This window comes from Rattus rattus, chromosome 17, assembly GCF_011064425.1.
Source record: "Rattus rattus isolate New Zealand chromosome 17, Rrattus_CSIRO_v1, whole genome shotgun sequence".
NCBI lineage: Eukaryota > Metazoa > Chordata > Mammalia > Rodentia > Muridae > Rattus > Rattus rattus.
In genome coordinates, this window is record NC_046170.1 from 19378031 (window position 1) to 19400892 (window position 22862).

The following is a 22862-nucleotide window of genomic DNA, read 5'->3' on the forward strand; positions in this document are numbered from 1 at the left end:
ATTAAGAGCAATGACTGCTCTTCCAGAGGTCCTGAGTTCAGTTCCCAACAACGACCACATGGTGGCTCACAGCCATCGTAATGGGATCTGATGTCCTCTTGTGGCGTGTCTGAGGACAGCTACTGTATACTCAAAAAAAATTTTTTTTAAATTGTTTTTGTTTTTTGGTGGGAGAGATGGCTCAACATATAATACTAGCCACTCTTCCAGAGGACTCAGGTTTGATTCCTAGCAGCCACGTGGCTTTGTAACTTCAATTGCAGCAAATCCAAAGCCCTCTTCTGGCCTTGTGGGCACTGCATGCATGTGGAACACAGACATATATGCGGGCAAAACACCCATATTCGTAATAAATAAATAAAAATGAAATATGACTAAAAGACTTTTTTGGGGGTGGGAGATGGGTTAGCAGAGCTATGGTTTTTCTGGTGGAATGAAAACTGGAAAAGGCTTTTCTTAGAAACTGCATGGTAAAAACCTTGGACTGGGAAACACGGACTCCAGTACAGCTGCTAAGCTTCGGCTGATGGAAGTCATGCCATTACCCATCCAAATCACCTCAGTTAGGAGCCTTCTTACTCGGGGTGTGTCAAGTCGAGATTTAGGTCCCACATAGGCTTGGAAATCGGTTTACACGTGTCTGATAGAAACTAGATATAATGGGGCACAGAGATGTGGTTTAGAAATAACTTGGCGTGATGTATGCCTTTAATCTCAGCACTGAGGTGGCAGGCGGGTGCTTCTCTGTGAGTTCGAGACCAGTCTGGTCTGCATAGTGAGTTCCAGGACAGCCAGAGCTACGAAGAACTCTTAAAAAATGAAAAGTAATTTGGGAATTTTGATTTATGTACATTGCTAAGGTATGGAATGGTTAAATGCCAATTTAAAATTAGTTAACTTACTGGGTATTCTGGGAGCCATGCAAATCTTAAAATTTTTTTTCCTTGTCTTTTCTGCTGCTCTGTTGTTTTTCTTGTGTTACTGTTTATTGTCCTTTACATGGAAGAGTGGGAAATAGAAGATAGCTAATTGCTTTGATGAAGCTTGTGGATAGAAGTGAAGTAGTTGGCAAGAAGGAGTTTGGTATCTGCAGGTTTCAGCATCAGTTAGTAAACAGAACGCTGGCTGATTTAATTGATGACCATGGGTTTTGTTGGTCTAAAAACAAATGAAACAAAGTTTCCTTTTTTATTGGCTCAATCCTCTGTATAGATATTTCTATGTCCATGCAGTCAGACTATTCACAAAACACTATAGGGTAATATTGTTACAGCGGAGTTACTAAGCTCTGGCATGCCATATCTTTAGTTTGTGTTGGGAAACAGCTAGGATGCTATTCCCCAATTCAAGGTCTTATTTAGTCCAAGGGACTACACACACTCCTCTTCACAGTTGGTGGTGCTGTCATCGATGGTAACAGTGGTTTTATTTGGTTCTCCAAGCACTGCACCTGTGGGCATCTGGAGAAGCAATTCAAACATCTCTGGACCCTCAAAGGCAGGCTGTGGGAGGTCATCAAGAATTGTCACTCGGAGTCTCTGCACACTCACTCCTGGGTGAAAGTGCAGATTTTGGCTGACACCAATATAGTCTGTTCCCGCTGGTGTAGGGAGGAGAGAAAAGGCAGTAGTGAGACTGGGTTTTTAATGTAACTCTTGAGGGCCATGTTGTCTGTGTGTGGTTAGTATCAGATTCGTGATTGCAGTGGATTCCCAGAAGGGGCAGGAAATCTATGTAAACAAACGTGTAGTTCCCCATTCCATGCCCAGGTACCACCCCTACCGGACAAGGCTATCACCTTCTGCTGACTTCCACAGAGACTCCACACGTTACATGGAAGAGGCAGCTTCAGTTGGAAATAAAAACTTGCCCTTTAAACCCCATCTTGAAGGTAACATTTAATGAGGCTCCATGTCTCTGGTTCAGGCTCGAAAAGTTCCAGTTCACTCTTACTAAGCAGTGGAGTCCTGCCGTTCCCTGCCTTGGCTCACCAGCCATTTTGGCAGGCTGGCACACCTGACCATTTAGATTCTTGGGGACTTATTTAAAGGACAGTATGATGGCAGCAGCAATGACTAAGATAAGATCCTCTAGCAACACCAACAAAAACGTAATTTGAGGAACAGAATAGTTCTGTTGTATCAGGATCTCTCCGGAAGACAGTAATCACAAAGAAAATAAGCTAACTTTACAGTGGAAGAGCCTAGCAAACACCACTTGATCACACTTGATCAGGTGACAAGAGTTGGGCCACAGACAGTGCAATGAGAGCACAGCACCCCTGTGACAGTCTTGCTGAAGACGTGTCATTTCAGGCTCTCCATGAGGAAACCAGGCAAAGACGAGTTGAGTCATTCTGTATTTTAGAAAGACTAGCTCGGCATCTTGGAAAACAGCAGGGTGACGAGCGTTAAAGGAAAAAGGCGTGGGGCTGGCTCAGTGAGCAACGCGCTTGCCGCTGCAGCCAGGAGAATGCTGTGGAAAGCAAACGAGAATGGTGCACTCATTTCCCCTCCCATTGCTATGGTAAAGTACCCTGAGCAAAGCACCTTAGGCTAGAAAGGTTTCATTTTAGCTCCCAATTCCGGGTTATAGTCCATCATTATAGAGACGTCAAGGAACCAAAACCTGAAAGGATAGACATCCTTGGTGAAGGGTAGAGAGGGAACGAATGCATCCTTGTCTCCCCCTACCCCTCTCTTCTATAGCCCAAGACCCAAATCCAGGAAATGATGCCTCTCACTTTTAGGCTGTGTCTTCCCACACGACAACACCTGATGAGTCTCTGGCCTCAGAGAGAAGGGTCAGAAAGGAAGTGGGAACGATGAGGAAGAAACCTTTACATTGCTAGAAATTAAAGAGGGGCTGGAGAGATGACTGGTCCGTTAAGGACAATGGCTGATCTTTCGGGAGACCTGGGTTCCATTCCAGCAGCCACATGCCTGCTCACAATCCTCTTCTACTGCAGTCCCAGAGATCTGATACCCTCTTCTGGCACCAAGCATGTGGTTCACAGCTCTTCATGCAATCAAAACACATATGTAAAACCATAAAGAAATTACCCTAGATACACAGAACACATGAAACTCAAGAAGGATGACCAAAATGCGAATGCTTCACTCCTTCTTTAAAAGGGGAACAAGAATACCCTTGGCAGGGAATAGGGAGGCAAAGTTTAGAACAGAGGCAGAAGGAACGCCCATTCAGAGCCTGCCCCACATGTGGCCCATGCATATACAGCCATCCAATTAGACAAGATGGATGAGGCAAAGAAGTGCAGGCCGACAGGAGCCGGATGTAGATCTCTCCCGAGAGACACAGCCAGAATACAGCAAACACAGAGGCGAATGCCAGCAGCAAACCACTGAACTGAGAACAGGACCCCCATTGAAGGAATCAGAGAAAGAACTGGAAGAGCTTGAAGGGGCTCGAGACCCCATATGAACAACAATGCCAACCAACCAGAGCTTCCAGGGACTAAGCCACTACCTAAAGACTATACATGGACTGACCCTGGGCTCCAACTGCCTAAGTAGCAATGAATATCCTAGTAAGAGCACCAGTGGGAGGGGAAGCCCTTGGTCCTGCCAAGACTGGACCCCCAGTGAACGTGATTGTAGCGGGGAGGGCAGTAATGGGGGGGGAGGATGGGGAGGGGAAGCCCATATAGAAGGGGAGGGGTTAGGGGAATGTTGGCCTGGAAACCGGGAAGGGGAATAACAATCAAAATGTAAATAAGAAATATTCAAGTTAATAAAGAAAAAAAAAAAAGATTAAAGCAGACCAGACAACCAATCATAAGTGAGATCTTGAGTTGGGTTACTTGTGATTTGAGGCCCGTTGGTGGCTTAGACTGTAGGAATGTGTCAAGTTTGTTTCCTGGTTCGATGCCGGTGTTGTAGTTGTGTGAGAGAATATTTGCTTAGCAATCACATGCTGAGTTTTTAGTGATGATTCTAGATGGCTGAGGGAAAAAGTATGCGTGACTTGTGGTACTTTTCTGTCAGTTGGAGATGGTTTCATTGAGGAGCATTAAATAAATGACGGCATTAATAGAAAATATACAACTGTGATGAAAACCTCCAAGCAGGGAGTAAGAGAGAGAGAGAGGACTTCGCTTCCCATGCGTCTAAATCACATTTTGGGTCATTCCTTTATTGCGTATTTGTCAGCCTCATGTGGCCTCAGTGCCTTCAGGTGCAAATGGACATAGTTACAGCTGCTCTCAAGGTCATTGCGGCCACTGGAGACAATAAGTTATGCAGTCGCAGCAGCAAGCTATCTGGCAAGCATTGGGCACTGAGTATATAGAGTGAAGAGTACAGCCGTTCATCTATTTTAAAATATGTATTTAAAATACTTATTTAAATAGCTTATTTAAAATTATAAATTTATTTTAAAAATACATATGCAAAATGAGTATTACCGTCTGAGCAGCTTCTATAGAGTACCTGGTCTGAGCCGTTGTCTCTGTGTCTCTCCTGTTTAGACACGTGAGTTACCCACCATCCTGAAAACCATGAGTTCTGGTCCCCAAGGTAGCAGGACTTCTATGCAAAAGCTAAACCAGTTTAAATGTCTCCTCCAAATTATAAGCCAAAGGGTCCAGTGAACCAGTTTGCCTGTTCAGTTCTTCATTTCATAGACATATGTAGAGAGCAAGAAATGAACCCGTCTGCAAATTAAAGACAGGCGGACAGGTGAGATGGTTCAGTGGATGGAAACCCTTGATGAATTTGATCCCTGAAACCACAGACAGGTGGAGGGAGAGAAGTGATCCCCCAAAACCGTCCCTGGAGCTTCCTGTGTATACTGTGGTACCCGTACCCTGGCACACACATCTTGTACGCGCACACACATATGCACAGGTAATTTTTGGAAATGGAATAGATGAACTAGTCAGGGTCATCACTGCTGATTTCACGTATTTCCCTCTGATGTATTTAGTGACTGTTGTAATATCAGTTTTCCGAGTCTAAGCAAACAGGCACTGATTGTTTTCTTGAACTATTTCTGGGAATATCATGATACTATGTTCATATTTCATGCATTTTGCTGTCAGTATGTCTGGTTAGTTACTGCAAATGTTTAGATTGTTACTAGATTCTATTTGTTTGTTTACAGGGATTATGCTTCAAAAGTTATTTGTTTTACGTATGAGAGTATTATCTGCACGCCGAAAGAGGGCATCAGATCCCATTACAGATGGTTATGAGCCACTATGTGGTTGCTAGGATTTGAACACAGGACCTTTGGAAGAGCATCAGTGCTCTTAACCACTGAGCCATCTCTCCAACCCAGGCTTTTTCTGTTATATCAAAGTATTGCCATGTTTTTTTAGATACATAGGCTGCTGGCCCTGAGGTATGCTGGCTGGCGGTATCCCGGAACACTAAAAGATTCCAGCGGAAATGAGAAAACGCAAGCATTTATGTATTGGAGATGCCTATTTCTGTTGGGTCCTACTGTTTTTCCCTTTTTTGAGGTGAAGTTTCTCTGTGTAAAGCTCTGGCTATCCTTAACCTGCTTTGTAGACCTTGCTGATCTCCCAGAGATCTGCCTGCCTCTGCTCCCCACCTTACCCCGCCCCTCAGTGCTGGCATTAAAGATGTGTGCCACCATGCCCTGCATCTGGTTTTACTTTTATGATAAAGCAACCAACCATTAACATGAATAGTGATGATATGGCCTTCCCACGCCTCTCTCACCTTCTGCTGCCTGTTGCTCTGTCCTCCTAGAGCGCAGGACAACAGAAGACGCTAGCGAAAGGTCAGTGCCTCTTCTCCAGATGGCCACCTCCACAGAGCCAGCACTTTCCTTGACGTGGTACTCGGCGTATTCAAAGTGCAGAGCGGGCTCTAGGGAGGTACAAAGGGACAAGCTAAGAAAGGACGCGATGGCCTGCCAGGTGTACTTTCTGTCTTTGCTGGCCCGTGTGGGCCTAGACATTTGTCCCACCTGCCACACATGTCAGATCACACAGATCACAGGCCTCCTCCGGCAGGGGGAAAAATCCCCAAGAAAACAAAAAACCCAGAACTCAAAGAACCAAGTCAGTGGACAGCATGCTGTGACTCTTGGGTTGGGGCTCCACTTCCTCTTCTGTTTAAGGGCTTCCTGTCAAGTAGTAGGGGACTCAGTCGGTCAAGCAGATGCAGGCAGCCAACTACAGTTTTGGAAATGTAGAGGTGAAATTCATGCTTTACTTTCTCTTAAGAAACAGTTGAGTCACTGTTCTGAACTTGGGGACAACTACTGTGTTGTTGTTTTTTTTTTTTCCGTAGTATTCGTTGACTGCAGGGACAGACGGCAATCTGGAGCTGGGAAGGTGGGACTCTTGTTAGCTGAGACGCCAGAAAAGCTCCCCAGCGTAGTGGAAGTGGATTTGAGGAAGGAAGCTGAAGGAGGACAGAGTGGGCACCAGCTTCCAGGAAGCAAGCATCTTCTAGAAGGAAGGGAACCTTGATAAAGAGAATGTTAAGATTGGCCAAGTAAATATACTAGACTCACACTCTGACCTGACAACCCAACTATAGTTTATATGATGTTCAGGTCTGGCGGGTATTGTAGGGGAAGCCCCTCTCGCCACAATTAAGTTTTATGACCTGAATTTGATACCCAGGACCCAAAGGTAGAAGGAGAGAGTCGACTTCTGCAAGTTGTCCTCTGAGCTGCACGGGCTGTGACACACACTCCCAACAAAATAGTTGGACGACAGATAGATACATAGGTAGATAAATAAATGTAATAAAATTGAGTTTTAGGAAGTTTAGCTCCTAACACCAGATATATTCTGTCCAAAACGTGTTTTTTTTTAAAGTCAGGAAGCTTCAGCATGGAGGAATAACCCTGGAGATAGAAAGACAGAAAGCCACAGGTCAAGGAGATGGTTCCCTTGTAAGTATACTCAGTGAGAGCGTGTGTTTTAATTCAAGTAAACAAGTGTCGGGAGAGTAGAAGTCAGACTCATTTTAGTCCAACTTAGAAGTGCGGGTAAACTTTACAGAAGGTTCTGCGTGGCACACTGGGCCTCTGACCGCACAGTCCAACTTGAGTCTGGTTTTGTTCTTTTCCTCAGAAGTCACCAGAACCATGCTCCATGGAGCTCCTTTCTTCCCAGTTAGACTTAAGAGCTTGCACTATGCTCCCCACAGCACGAGTGAGTCACTGGTGATCTTCTCTGAGCTGGGGTGAGCTATTTTGACGACTGGGTGTTCTTCAACGCTTTGATGAGACATTACTGGGAACTGGGAACCCAGAGTTTCAGCTCTGAAAGCCATGTTGAATTTTCTCAGGAAATTGTGAATTCTGTAAGATGTGCTGTGTGGTTTATAACTGTGGGAATGGTCACTGGAAACTGACAACAGGCAGCATCCAGGGAAGGGTGTCCAGGCCACCTTCTGTTTCTGTACCCAAAATTCCAACCCCACTAACTATATAATGTGCTTTGAGCATATTCTGGCTACTCCCCCTTTTGTACTCACCCCCTCCCTTTAGTCCTTTTTTTCCCATAAACAGTTTCTCTCCTAGTTTTATGTCTGTACACATAAAACTTTATGGATCTGCCAGGCAGGTCTTTCTTGACAGACATCTTATGTTGTTGGTCCTCTCTGGTCTTGGATGGATGCAAAGCCAATTTATTTGTTGTGGAAATGTTGTGGCATCTTAGGAAGCCTGTCACTCTCACATCTGGGCATCTCTTGTTCGCAGTTTCTTGATAAGGTTGAAATGTCACCATTTGGGTTGCTCACTTGTCAATCCCACCTAAACCGGAAACATTAGGCGATGCCCTCTGTTGAGAGTGTCCCAGCCTCCAGGTGGCGCACTTGACTCAGCAGCACCTGTGGTAACCTCCCCACTCTGGACAGACTGGGAAGACAGCACAATCCCAGCAGGGTCCGCTCAGGTTTCTGTTCATAAAAGCAGCCAATAGCTTATGTCCTGGACTAGGGTCTTTCAGGCAGAGCAAGACCAACTCCAGGGAGCTGAAGCAGGGGAATTGAAGTCTATTATTATTATTGTTGTTGTTGTTATTATTATTATATTATTGTTATTATTATTATCCATGTCTCACTCTCTCTGCTTCTTTTGATTTTTTTCATTTTTCCTCTTCTTCTTTTGCTTCTTCCTCTTCCTCCTCCTCTTCCTCTCCCTCCTCTTCCCCCTTGTCCCCCTTGTCCCCCCTCTTCCTACTTCTAGTTTTTTGAGGCAAGGTTTCTCTGTGTAGCCCTGGCTGTCTTGGAACTCTCTGTAGACCAGGCTGGCCTCAAACCCAGAGATCTGCCTCTGTGTATCACCACTACTGGCTTCTCGTTTTCTTTTCTAACTTACTGATTCTTTGTGAGTTTCACATCATGCACCCCAGTCTTGCTCATCTCCCTGCCCCCTCATATCCACCCTTCGCCTTTGCATCCCCCCAAAATAACACACACACACACACACACACACACAAACAAACAAACAACAAACCAAGGCATAGGAAACGTCTCATGGTGGAAGCTGTAGCACATCGCAGTGTGTCCCGCAGTGTGTCCCTCTGTCCACACAGCTTCACTTGCGAATGTTCCTTGCAATGAGTCACTGGTCTGGTTCGAGGTCTCTGGCTTCCCTGACACCATCAATACTGGATCCTCACTGGGGCTCCTCCCAGTTATCCTGTTGGTGCCCTGTGCCATGGAGATCCTGAGGGTTTGGAACAGCAGGACTGGCCCTTTTGTGCACCCCAACCATTCTTAGATGATATAGATTTGGGGTGAGCCGATTCAGAGTCCTGGATCTGAGTCTGGGTGGTAGATGAGCTGGTCAGCTTTCCCCTATCCAGACCTTCAGGGTGAGCTCTCCAGCAGTGCTCTGGCTAGGTCACCAGTGCTGCCATCAGCAGGAGGGGGCCAGCTCTCCTGCTCTCTTGCCCTCAGGGTCAGCTCACTCAGGAGGCAGACATAAGCAGGATCAGAAGTTCAGGGCTATCCTTGGCTATCTAGTGAGTTTGAGGCGAACCAGAGCCACATGGGACCCATCTAAAAATTGTACAATTTACATTATAACTGTGAGAACAAAGCTGATCACCACTTAGAGCAGAAGGGGGACTTACCGTCCTCTCTGTCAGCCAGGATGGCTACCCTGGCAGTGGGGAATCGGGCTCCCAGCCGCCCTCCCACGGGCAGGCTCAGGGCAATGCTGAAGGACTCCTCCTCTTCGTAAAGGGAGTCATTGATAATCAGGACCTGGCAGGTCTTCTCGCGCTCTTCCTTCCCAAAGTGGAGCCTGCTCCTATTATCTTCTGGTCTTGAGATGTAATCAGACAACGATAGCTCCATGGAAGGAATTGTGCCAGTAGCAGAACCTGCAGGCCAACAGGAAGGTGAGAAGAAACAGAATTCCGAGTGGGAATTTCTTCCAGGATCATCCGTGTGTTTATGAACAGCAGTCAACTGAGTTACAGCCTCACCCCTACCATTCACGAGTGTTAATATTGCAGTTGTTAGGCTTCCACACGGACTACTATCTTGACATGGTGCACATCTACTGGTCTTTAAGTAGATGCCAAGTTTGAAGGATATTCCACCCCTACCCCCAATAAAAGGGCAGGCTCACCCACCGGGCCTAAAGTTGAGAATAAGCTCAGCTTAACTGGGATGATAGAAAGACTTCTGGCTGTTAGATAATAGCCATCCCTCCTCATGTGTTGGAGGAGTGTTCTTGTACTGTGGGGAGCTATGTCTTTGTCCTTCCTTGCCCGTCTAAGGCACCTTCTGATTGGTTAAAATGAAAAGCCTATGGCCTATAGCAAAAGGCAGGATCTTAAGGTGGAACATTTGGCAGAAATAGGAACTCTGGGAAGAAGTCAAAGGCTAGAGATTTGCCACCCAGACTTGGAGGAAGTTGGAGACATGTAGAATAGTATAAATTGGTCAATATAAGTTGAGTCAGTAGGGAACGATGCCTAGCTATAAGGTCAACAGCATTAATTAATAAATAGAGTCTCCATGTCATTATTTGGGGGCTGGTGTGAGCATAGAAAAGACCCCTTTGGTTACAGTCAGGAACTTGTGAAAGAGCCCATTCCCTTACCTCTGACAGGAGGGACATATGACTCTATTAACATATACTGTGGCTACACTTCAAAGCCCACACTGGCCTCCAGGTTCCCTTGGTCCCTACCCACAAGTACTTGCTGTATATCTTACCCACAAGTACTTGCTGTATATCTTACCCACAAGTACTTGCTGTATATCTTACCCACAAGTACTTGCTGTATATTTTGAAGTCCTTGCTCCCCTCCCATGTACTAGTTGGTTCTCTTTATAAGAGCAAGGTCGCCTTGTCCACTGTTGTCAGTGTTCTCTCTCTTACTCTCTATCTCCTGCTATTCTCTCCTTTCTCTCAGACAACCCTCCTGTGTCCGTTCTTTTTCTATTTCTCTTTGCTCTAGACTCTTCCAGATGTCTCTGAATATTTTCTCTTATGCACAATAAAAGCCTTTCCTTTAACCATATCACGGAGTGGTCATGTTGGCATTTTCTTTACTAACCCCCCTCGCATCCTATTAGCGTTTGGTTGCTATGTGTTCAAAGGCTAAATTCTGTAGGCTAAGATTTGGTTACCCCAAGATTCTAATGCGCACCAGCCTTTGCTATGGAAGCCTTGCCCCCAATTTCCCCTGAATGGTCAATAAAAGTTGCTGACAACTTGTAGCTGGGCAGAAGAGAGGTGGGTGGGGCAAAGGTTCCCAGGCTTGTGGTCTCAGGTAGGGACCAGTAGGAGAGAGTCAGGAGAGGAGGAAACAGAAAGTCATAGCCATGAGCATGTGGCCATGAGGGCTGGCCAAGGCAGGAGCAGTGCAAACGAAACATACGGTGAGTAACAGATTGGTGTTCGAGGCCTAGGAGGCTTAGAGGGTTGACGTCTGCCTAGCTCAGTGCTTTAGAGCTTACTGGAGTTTTCGAGGTTTCTGCGTCTTTTATTTGGGTAATATCTGGTTAAAAAGTGAGTGCTGTTGTTTTAGTTTCCAGCATTAGTTGATAACCACAGACTAGGTAAACCACGCGACAACACACAGTAGGGCAGGCTGAAGTTGGCTTGTTTAGATTAGGAACTAAATGAGCTGAAGGATGTAGAGTGCTACGTCTGGTTTAACCATCAACAGATGGGAGAATGAGGACCAGGACATTGTAGCATGATAATTGCCTTCCCTGCTTTCCTATGTCATAGTGACATAGCATTACATACACGGTCATTCACTCTCTGATTAGCGTTCCCTGTCTGCCGTTGTCATACAGACATGAGATTGCCTGTCAGCTTTTAGTGCAGGCTTGATCAGGAGACTTTAGCTGGGATTCAGTGCACTTTGTATATATGCATGTTTTTAGGTTTTTGTTTTGTAATTTTTAAATTGTGTGCATGTGTCTGCATCTGATCCTTTAGTATGAAACCTTAAACTGTAAACACAGTCCGAAGACAGACTGGGCACCTTATTTTTTGATTCTTTAACAGTGTGCTTTACAGAATACCAGCTTTTTGGTATGACTCAGTTTATATAAAAGTTTCATTTTGATACTAAGGGATCTTCAATTAATCCTTCCAATTCAAGATTTTAAGGCTCAAACTTAACATGGATAAAATTATAAAATCCTAATCTTGTAAAAGCTACTAACTTTTTGTAACTGTTAAAGATAATTAAGACAGACAAATTAATGATACATTATTGAATTCTTTAATGACTCCAGAACTATGCTTGGAATCACACTATGTACAAATGTAATTCATTTACAGGGACATGCTTTAGCCTTATATATATATATGTTGTCAAGGTTAAGCCTTAAGCCAGTAACTAAAAATGTGGTTTAAAATATGGTACATTTAATAGATTAGATGATGGCACTCAAATCTTCAGGGAGATCTGCTAAAATATCATTGAAGGTGTTTAATTAAAAAGGTTTCCCCTGACAGACAACTTACCAGCTTTTGGTAGCAGTAGCTGAGGCTGTCTCTAAAGAGGTTGGGCCCTAACAGACTCAATCCACAGTTTGCTTCAAGTGTGGTAACGCCGACCACTGGGCAAAGAACTGCTCGACTCCTTGGCCACCACCAGGGCCTGCCCAAAGTGTGGACACTGTTGGTTTAACTGCTCCTCTCTGCCTCACCAAGATAAGTAAGTTTTCCCACCTTCCTCTCTGCATGAAAATCTCTCAGATCTTCTACGTCTAGCTGCCAAGGGTTGATGCTGCCCAGAGTGCCAGCCGAATACGTATGCTGTCCTGTGAGACAGTCAAACAGTGACAACCTCTGCCCACAGCAAAGGCATCATGGTCACCAGGGGCGATGATGCTGGGAACAACATACGATGACAGGGACTGCCAGCAGTAGGCCGGGATGGAGACATCTCAGTAGCCTGCAGTAGCGCTTTGTAAAATCTGGTTGTTCCCATTTCTCCTACCCTTAGCCCTGGACAACGGCTGCATAATTTCATTTGTGCGTGACTGCCTCTCAGTTGGCCTTGGTGTGCATAATTATTCTATTATATCTGACTTTCCTACTTCTTTCTCCTTCTGCTCTGGTGAACTCTGTGAAACTAGATGTTCCTTGATGTTACGATTCTTAAACAATTGGAAATTGAGGCCTAGAGGCACAGCACAGCACAGCCCCAGTGGCCCAGGTGCATACCCTGTGCTCTCATCTTGGAAACAATGTAATAACTGCACAATGGTGGTTCCAGATTAATGCTTGACTTGCATAGAAACTTTAAAGAAATTATTAGAAAATGAACATTGGGACATTAATTGGCCAACATTGGGACCCTAAGAAAGGAAAAAGTTATTGAAGTTAAGAATTAAGTTTTATATAACATTTGAGAGTGGTTCTTTGATAAGGAAGTATAGAATACATAAAACTATATACTAGTAAACTAAGTCAAAATACTGGAACTCGTACGAGAGTCATTGTGTGCAAGGAACAGAAAGCTAGCAGAACTACTGAGTTAAGGGTTAATTTGTTTCTTTCTGGCCACTGCCTGGCCGCTTTACCTATGTCATTTATAATTAGAGCTTCACAGGAAAATGCAAGTAGCTGACCTGGGAGATCTGAGCTCTGAAGTATAATAAGTTAAAGTTAAAGTTTAAATAATGATAAGTTCGCAATTATTATTATTTTGGGCATAGGCCTGGGAATAGGGGAAGCTTGAAACTTTGGGGAACAATTGTAATTCTTAGTTCTTTGTGGGATGTGGTTATTCTTTTGAATTTGATTTGGCAATGATTATACAATGTCTTTTTTCTACTGCTTTTGGATTATCAATAAGAGACTGGGGCAAGTGAAAGGCTGGAGAGCATGAGAGAGAGAACGAGTGAACACGTGAAGAGTATGTGAAGAGAGAATGAGAAGAGCACATGAGAGCGAATGTGGGAGCGGATGAGAGAGCGAGTGAGCGAGCATGAGAAGAGAATGTGAAGAGTGAGTGAAGAGAGAATGTGAGGTGGGTATGAAGATTGTGTGTGAGTGAAAGGAGAGTGTATGTGGTGTGTGTGAGATATGTGTGAGGTGTGTATGAAGAGTGCGTGTGGGAATGAAAAGGTAATGAGCAGAGGTGTGAACGAGTGTGGGAGTTTGAGAAGAGAAAACCGCAATAAAAAAAAAGCAGAGTGCACAAGAGAATACAGAGTGTGTGCAGCCTCAAGCTGAGAGAGAGAGAGAGAGAGAGAGAGAGAGAGAGAGAGAGAGAGAGAGAGAGAGAGAGAGAGAGAGAGAGAGAGACTTTAAGCCTTGAAATTGCCTGTCAGTTTATACCCAAAGAGTAGTCTGTGTATATTTATTATGCGCCTTCCAGATATCCCTGCTTCCAGTTGAGAACTCCGATCCTGTGTCGAGGCTGGACCTGGCATGATCCCAGGGTGGTTGTCCGGGTACTGGGCAAGCCTCCGCTATTTTAAATGATACAGAGGCCGTTTGGATTATACTTCCTGCTTAAATGCGTCTGTGTCAGATCTCTGTGGTGGTGCTTATGGTGAGCAGGGACTTTTTATCAGTTTAGCAGCAGCAAACCTGCTTTAGCTAGCTCCTCCCTCTGAGGCTGCAGCTACCAGACCCATCCGTTTCATGTGTAAAAATCAGGCCTTGCTTTTCCTAGAGTTACTAGGTCTCCTGCTGGGAACGACAGAATCTCAGACAGGTTTGTCTTGCTGACAGATGAGGCTTCAGACTGGAAAAGAGAAACTGACAAAATGGGTTTCAATATTAAAATTCCAAGCTTTCAAGTTGCTATTACTAACTAAAAAGTTACCTGTTTTTTTTTTTTTAACTATTTTTTTAATTGGATTTTTTTTATTTACATTTCAAATGTTATTCCATTTTCTGGTTTCCTTGACATAAGCCCCCTATCCCATCCCCCTCCCCTTCTTCCATAAGGGTGTTCCCCTCCCATTCACCTGCCTCCCCCCCAGTTAGAGCCATGGGTCTGTCCATGTACAGTCTTTGGGTTGTGGTTTAGTCCTTGGGAGCTCTGGTTGGTTGGCACTGTTGTTCTTATGGGATTGCAAGCCCCTTTAGCTCTTTCAGTCCTTTCTCTAATTCCTCCAATGGGGGTCCCATTCTCAGTTCAGTGGTTTGCTGTTAGCATTTGCCTCTGTATTGGACATGCTCTGGTTGTGTCTCTCAGGTGACATCTATATCCCGTTCCTGTCAGCATGCACTTCTTAGCTTCATCAATCTTATCTAGTCTTGGTGGCTGTATATGTATGGGGCACATGTGAGGCAGGCTCTGAATGGCTGTTCCTTCAGTTTCTGCTCCAAACTTCGCCTCCATATCCCCTCCTATGAATATTTTTGTTCCCCCTTTTAGGAAGGAGTGAAGCATCCACATTTTGGTCATCCTTCTTCTTGAGCTTCATGTGGTCTGTGGATTGTATCTTGGGTAATTTGAGCTTTTGGACTAATATCCATTTATCAGTGAGTGCATACCATGTGTGTTCTTTTGTGATTGGCTTACCTCACTCAGGATGATATTTTCTAGTTCATTCCATTTGCTTATGAATTTCATGAAGTCATTGTTTTGTTTTTTTTTTTTTTTAAAGATTTATTTATTATAGATGAGTAAACTGTAGCTGTCTTCAGACACACCAGAAGAGGCATCAGATCCCATTACAGATGGTTGTGAGCCACCATGTGGTTGCTGGGATTTGAACTCAGGACCTCTGGAAGAGCAGTCAGTGCTCTTAACCGCTGAGCCATCTCTCAGCCCTGAAGTCATTGTTTTTTTGATAGCTGAGTAGTACTCCATTGTGTAGATGTACCACATTTTCTGTATCCATTCCTCTGTTGCAAGGCATCTGGGATATTTCCAGCTTCTGGCTATTATAAATAAGGCTGCTATGAACATAATGGAGCATGTGTCTTTGTTGTATGTTGGAGTGTCTTTTGGATATATGCCCAGGAGGGGTATAACTGGGTCCTCAGGTAGTGGAATGTCCAATTTTCTGAGGAACCTCCAGACTGATGTCCAGAGTGGTTGTACCAGTTTGCAATCCCACCAACAATGAATGAGTGTTCCTCTTTCTACACATCCTCTCCAGCATCTGTTGTCACATGAGTTTTTTATCTTAGTCATTTTACTATGTTTAGGTATGGGCCTTGAATTCCTGATCTTTCCAGTACTTTTATCATGAAGGGGTGTTAAATTTTGTCAAATGCTTTCTTGGCATCTAGTGAAATGACCACGTAGTTTTTTTCTCTGAGTTTGTTTATTTAGTGGATTACATTGATGGATTTTCGTATATTGAACCATCCCTGCATCCCTGTGATGAAGCCTACTTGATCATGATGGATGATTGTTTTGATGTGTTCTTGGATTTGGTTTCTGAGAATTTTATTGAATATTTTTGTGTCGATATTCATAAGGGAAATTGGTCTGAAGTTCTCTTTCTTTCTTGGCTCTTCGTGTGGTTTAGGTATAAGAGTAATTGTGGCTTTATAGACAGAATTTGGTAGCGCTCCATCTGTTTCCATTTTGTGGAATAGTTTGGACAGTATTGGTATGAGGTCTTCTATGAAGGTCTGATAGAATTCTGCACTAAATCCATATGGTCCTGGGCTCTTTTTGGTTGGGAGACTTTTAATAACTGCTTCTATTTCGTTAGGAGTTATGGGGTCATTTAGATGGTTTATCTGTTCCTGATTTAACTTTTGGTACCTGGTATTTGTCTAGAAAATTGACCATTTCCTCCAGATTTTCCAGTTTTGTTGAATATAGGCTTTTGTAGTAGGATCTGATGATTCTTTTTTCTTTTCTTTTCTTTTCTTCTTTTTTTTCTCGGAGCTGGGGACCGAACCCAGGGCCTTGCGCTAGGCAAGCGCTCTACCACTGAGCTAAATCCCCAACCCCCCTGATGATTCTTTTAATTTCCTCAGATTCTGTTATGTCTCCTTTTTCATTTCTGATTTTGATAATTTGGATACACTCTCTGTGCCGTCTGGTTAGTCTGGCTAAGGGTTTATCAATCTTGTTGATTTTCTTAAGGAATCAGCTCCTGGTTTTGTTGATTCTTTATTTAGTCCTTTTTGTTTCTACTTTGTTGATTTTAGCCCTGAGTTTGATTGTTTCCTGCCTTCTACTCCTCTTGGGTGTATTTGTTTCTTTCTGTACTAGAGCTTTAAGGTGTGTTGTCAAGCTGCTCATGTATGCTTTTTCCTGTTTCTTTCTTTTTGCAGGCACTCAGAGCTATGAGTGTTCCTCTTAGCACTGCTTTCATTGTGTCCCATAAGTTTGGGTATGTTGTGCCTTCCTTTTCATTAAATTCTAAGACGTCTTTAATTTCTTTATTTCTTCCTTGACCAAGTTATCATTGAGTAGAACATTGTTCAGCTTCCACGTACATGTGGGCTTCTGTCTTTTTTTTATTTTTTTTGTTGTTGTTTTTGTTTTTTGTTTTTTGTTATTGAAGACCAGCCATAGTCTGTGGTTATCCGATAGGATGCATGGGATTATTTCTATCATCCTGTATCTGTTGAGGTTTGTTTTGTGACTGATTATATGGTCAATTTTGAAAGTACCATGAGGTGCTGAGAAGAAGGTGTATCCTTTTGTTTTAGGATTAAATGTTCTATAAATATCCGTTAAGTCCATTTGGTTCATAACTTCTGTTAGTTTCTCTATGTCTCTGTTTACTTTCTGTTTCCATGATCTGTCCATTGATGAGAGTGGAGTGTTGAAATCTCCTACTATTATTGTGTGAGGTGCAATGTATGCTTTGAGCTTTAGTAAGGTTTCTTTTATGTATGTATGTGCCCTTGCATTTGGAGCATAGATATTTAGGATTGAGAATTCATCTTGGTGAATTTTTCCTTTGATGAATATGAAGTGTCCTTCCTTATCTTTTTTGATGACTTTTGGTTGAAAGTTGATTTTATTCGATATTAGAATGGCCACTCTAGGTTGTTTCTTTGGACCATTTATTTGCTTGGAAAATTGTTTTTCAGCCTTTTCCTCTCAGGTAGTATCTGTCTTTGTCACTGAGGTGTATTTCCTGTCTGCAGCAAAATGCTGGGTCCTCTTTATGTATCCAGCCTATTAATCTACGTTTTTTTATTGGGAAATTGAGTCCATTGATGTTAAGAAATATAAAGGAAAAGTGATTGTTGCTCCCTGTTATTTTCATTGTTAGAGGTGGAATTATGTTTGTGTGTCTCTCTTCTTTTGGTTTCGTTGCAAGGAGATTACTTTCTTGCTTTTTCTAGGGTGTTGTTTCCCTCCTTGTGTTGGAGTTTTCCATCTATTATCCTGTGTAGGGCTGGATTTGTAGAAAGATATTGTGTAAATTTGATTTTGTCATGGAATATCTTGGTTTCTCCATCTACATTAATTGAGAGTTTTGCTGGATATAGTAGCCTGGGCTGGCATTTGTGTTCTCTTAGGGTCTGTATGACATCTGTCCAGGATCTTCTTGCTTTCATAGTCTCTGGTGAGAAGTCTTCTGGCTTTCATAGTCTCTGGTGAGAAGTCTTGTGTAATTCTTATAGGTCTGCCTTTATATGTTACTTGACCTTTTTCCCTTACTGCTTTTAATATTCTTTCTTAGTTTTGTGCATTTGGTGTTTTGACTATTATGTGATGGGAGGAATTTCTTTTCTGGTCCAATCTATTTGGAGTTCTGTGTGCTTCCTGTATGTTTATGGGCATCTCTTTCTTTAGGTTAGGGAAGTTTTCTTCTATAATTTTGTTGAATATATTTACTGGCCCTTTAAGCTGGGAGTCTTCACTTTCTTCTATACCTATTATCCTTAGGTTTGATCTTCTCATTCTGTCCTGGATTTCCTGTATGTTTTGGGTTAGGAGCTTTTTGTGTTTTACATTATCTTTGACAGTTGTGTTAATGTTTTCTATGGTATCTTCTGCCCTTGAAAATTTCTCTTCTATCTCTTGTGTTCTGTTGGTGATGCTTGCGACTATGACTCCTGATCTCTTCCCTAGGCTTTCTATCTCCAGGGTTCTCTCCCTTTGTGCTTTCTTTATTGTTTCTATTTCCATTTTTAAATCCTGGATGGTTTTGTTCAATTCCTTCACCTGTTTGGTTGTGTTTTCCTGTAATTCTTTAAGGAATTTTTCTGTTTCTTCTTTAAGAGCTTCTACTTGTTTACTTGTGTTGTCCTGTATTTCTTTAAGGGGGTTATTTATGTCTTTCTTAAAGTCCTCCATCATCATCATAAAATGTGATTTTATATCTAAATCTTGATTTTCCGGTGTGTTTGGATTTGCTGGGATAGCTGGGCTCTGATGATGCCAAGGAGTCTTGGCTTCTGTTGCTTAGATTCCTGTGCTTGCCTCTTGCCATCAGGTTGTCTCTGGTGATAGCTTGTCTTGCTGTCTCTGACAGTGGCTTGACCCTCCTATAGGCCTGTGTATCAGCACTCCTGTAGACCTGTTTTCTTTCAGTTGGATCTGGGAACGGAGCTCTGCTCTTAGGTGTGTAGGTACTCCTGGTGACTGGCTTCAGCTCTCTGTGCAGGCAGAAACCTGAAGGGTCCTGCCCCTGACTGCTCCTAGGTCCCTGGACCAGGGGGCACAGACGGTACTAGGTGATTTCCCTTGGGTTGGGAATGTGGGCAGAGAGTGGTCTCCTCTGAGTTCTCAGGAGTGTCTGCACTTCTGAGGGTCCAGCTCTCTCCCCCATGGTATTTGGGTGCAAGGAGCTGTGTAGCCAGTTCAGTTCAGTAAAAAGGTACTTTTTTCTATTCCTGTATTTAAAAAGAACTTGTGTTTCAATGACTGCTCTTTGTAGCCTACGTATTTATGTATCTGTGTATCTATGTGTCTAAGTATCTATGACTGGATTTAAGAAAGGGGTTAAACTTACATAAGTAAGGAAAGGATTTAAGTTATGTGAAAATTGAGGCTTTAAAATGATACATGATGTTAAGATTTCCAAGCCCAGAGTTTGAACATATTAATCAATAGGGCTCTGATAAACTCTTTATCTAGCCTTGGTAACTGGCTACTGTCATAATCTCTGGCTCAAATTTTTAAATTTCCTTGAATAGTTTTCTAAATATGGACCTCAATATGATTCTAACCACTCTGTCCAATCCATGTACATCCAGACCTGCTTCATCTTGTTGACAACTTCAGGCTTTATTCTTGCCTTGGCTCTGAGGCACCTGTCACCTCCAGCGGTTTATAGACACTTATTAATTTGGTTTTCTACAAATAAGATCTGAGTACAGAGCACAGAGAGTAGTCATTCTAATATCTCTAAAACTTTTATCTCTTCTGTCAACTTTAAAAATAATCACGTTTCAGGAAGTTCTGACTTAATTTACCTGTTACAATCCACAGCCTAAGCCTTTCCACCTACCAAATATCTCTGAGGTGGTCTCTTTCCTTCTCTTGATCTTGGGACTTCTTTCCAACTGTTAGGACTTCAGGCCTGAGAGTTTCCCAGTGTAACCCCAGGATAAAGATTCCCCCACTAGGCTGGTTAACTTTATCTTCTGTCCCTAGTCTATGTCTGTCCCATATGACAGATATCATGCCGGAATTAACTGTGACCTGAAAACTGCTCCAAACAGCCTGCATCACAGCAGCCCAGGTGTTCCTGTAGAACTAGCAGCTCTGAACTTGTTGAAAGCTGGTGTAGACTGGTCCCAGTTGCTTCTGACGAATGCCCCCTACCATTGTGTGACTCCCTATTTCCTCCTGGCCTTTGACCCATATTCCAGCCCCAAAGACTTCCAAGTTCGGAATTTTAACACTTCCCACTATCTGGCAATATAACCGTGTCCTTTGCTCATTAGCCAGATGATGATGGGGCATTTCTATAGACAGCCCTCGGCTATTCTGAATTAATGCTTCTGTGAAATTCCAATGATGGTCTTTCAGTTGGTGTCTACTCTTACTTCTTTGAGATAGAGTAGCATTTCTAGAAATCGGTTTTATTTATTTATTTACTTACTTACTTATTTATTTATTTTTTGAGACAGGGTTTCTCTGTGTAGCCCAGGTTGTCCTGGAACTTGCTCTGTAGGCCAGGAAGGCCCAGAACTCACAGAGATCCACATGCCTCTGCCTTCCAAGTGCTGGGATTTAAGACATGTGCCACCACTGCCCAGCTTCATTTTTGGACAACATCGAAAACAGCAACACAATGGACTAAAGCTGTAGCTCAGTGGTAGAGTGTTTGCCTATCATATAGATGACCCTAGGTTCAATTCACAGTATTGCCAGAAGATAGCAATGAAAGCCAACAGCAAAGACAGATACGGTGTACACACCTGAATGGGTAACACTTGGGTGCAGGGCAGAGGATCAGGAACTTAAAGCCAGTGGATAAAAGTGCTTACGACCAAACATGGTGGCATGAATTCAATCAGGGACCCATATAATAAAAGAAGAGAAACAACTCCTACAAGTTGTCCTCTGATCCCTACTCATTTGCTATGGTGTGCGCGTGCTACCAACACACACACACACACACACACACACACACAACACGACAAAACAAAATAGAGTAAAAATAAACATTTCAAGACCATCCTGAGCGGTACAATGAGACTCTAAGAAAATGAAGGCATGACGCTGTAACTCAGTGGTAGAGACATTGCTTTCCATGGGCATAGGCCTTGAGTTTGAGCCTGTATATCACAGACTCCACAAACAATAAAACCAACAAAGTATCAACAATAGCATAGGCTTAGAGTCAAAATTGTGAAAAATAGTTGTAATAGTTTATGATTTAGGCAGAGCACGTCAGAGACTGTAAAATGTCTCAATATATTTGACAGGAAACTTTTGAGAAGTGCGAATATCTCCTGTCACTTTCTTCAGTATGAAGTAGTGGTTATAACTAATGAAAGCCAGTAAACAGCATTTCTTCATGGTTCTATTTCAGCTCCTGTTGGTTCTTGCTGTCTGTTTCTGCCCTGACTTCTTGTTCCAGAATATTTGGCCATGCTCTAAACCCTGAGATTGCGTTATTTACTGAAAAGCGTTTTTTTCTAGTTGTGGTGTGACACAAGCCTTATTACACACCTTTATTCCCTCTGGCTGGAACACAGACATGCTCTTAGCGCACACCTTTAATCCTAAACAATGAAGGTAAAGTTAGCTGATAGAAGGGAGTACCCTTGTTTGAAAGCGATGTCTAATTGAGTGGCAGACAAAGTGGTGAATCAGAGAAAGATTTGACAGAATAGGATATGACCAACTCTCATGAGAAGAGAGCAGAAAGGAAAGCTACTTAAGAGGCAGTGCAGACAGAGGGAAAACAGAAAGAAGGAGGGAGTTTTACCAGGAGAGTTTTACAGAGATAGGTGGAAGAGAGAAAAAGCTAGACACAGGTAAAGACAGAACAAGCCAGAGAGCGAGGAGCCATAAGATTACATACAATATGTTGTAATGGGGAGAGAGAGAGAGAGAGAGAGAGAGAGAGAGAGAGAGAGAGAGAGAGAGAGCGAGCAGATTGAATCATTCAGCATGGAGGGGAGTTTGAGTCAAAACAGCTGAGTTGACCAGCCAGCCAGAGATCAGAAAGGACTAGAAAGGGTGAGCTTACCCAGCAGCAAGCCTCAGAGACTGGAAACATTCCAGGCCTAGATAAGATAGTATGGGGGTTGGAAGCTTCCAGGATTAAGCCTAGGTTAGCAGACCGAGGCATTAAGCCTCAGAGATGACAATTACATCAGGTGAATGAAAGATAGGCTTATACCCTCTTCTTAAGGATGGCCTGTAAGTTGTAATCGGAAACAAACCCTTTCTCCCCAGGTTGTTTTTGGTCTGTGTTTTAGCTCAGCAACAGGAAGGATATTAGAACTCTACGCCTTGTTCAGATGACAGTACTTTACCCTGCTCCACCTCTTCCTCAGCTACTCCCATTTCTGTCTTCTCTGCTATGTTCTCTGAGCCTGTGCCATATATATCTTATGTAGGGCTTAGCTTTCAATAGTTTTTCTCAGCACTTTAATAGGTTCTGAGTCTCTGCAGTTACCATTGTCCACCCCACCAATATTTTCTATATTGAATATTTATGCCAATACTTATTAGAATTTCTTTTTTGTTTGTTTTTTTAGAACTGGAGCATGCCCTCAGGTCTCAAACAACCCAGCGGGGGCTTGGTTCTAAGTTGCTGCACTGTTGTTGTTGTTGCTGCTGTTGTTGATTTGTTTGTTTTGAGACAGAGTCTCAGGCTGACCTCCGCTAGCCTGCAGTTGAGGATGACCTTGAACTTCTGATTTTCCTGCCTTCAGCTCCTGAGTGCTGGACATTACAGGCTTGTACTAGCATGTCCAGTTTTATGAGCTGCTGGGCATTGGGCCCAGGTGTTTATCAATTAAGCGATATCCCTGGGCTTATCTGTGATTCTAATTTAATTCAGGAAACTCTT

General features: G+C 43.2%; 1 protein-coding gene across 1 annotated transcript in view; it reads right to left on the minus strand.

Annotated features, from left to right (window-relative positions):
- Nucleotides 1–1148: 1148 nt before the first annotated feature.
- Nucleotides 1149–22862, minus strand: part of Frem3 (FRAS1 related extracellular matrix 3) — a 67108-nt gene continuing 45394 nt past the window's right edge. The window contains 3 exon segments of the mRNA XM_032887859.1: nucleotides 1149–1600; nucleotides 5709–5858; nucleotides 9092–9343. Coding sequence (XP_032743750.1) covers nucleotides 1371–1600; nucleotides 5709–5858; nucleotides 9092–9343 — 632 coding nt within the window. The 3' untranslated portion in view covers nucleotides 1149–1370.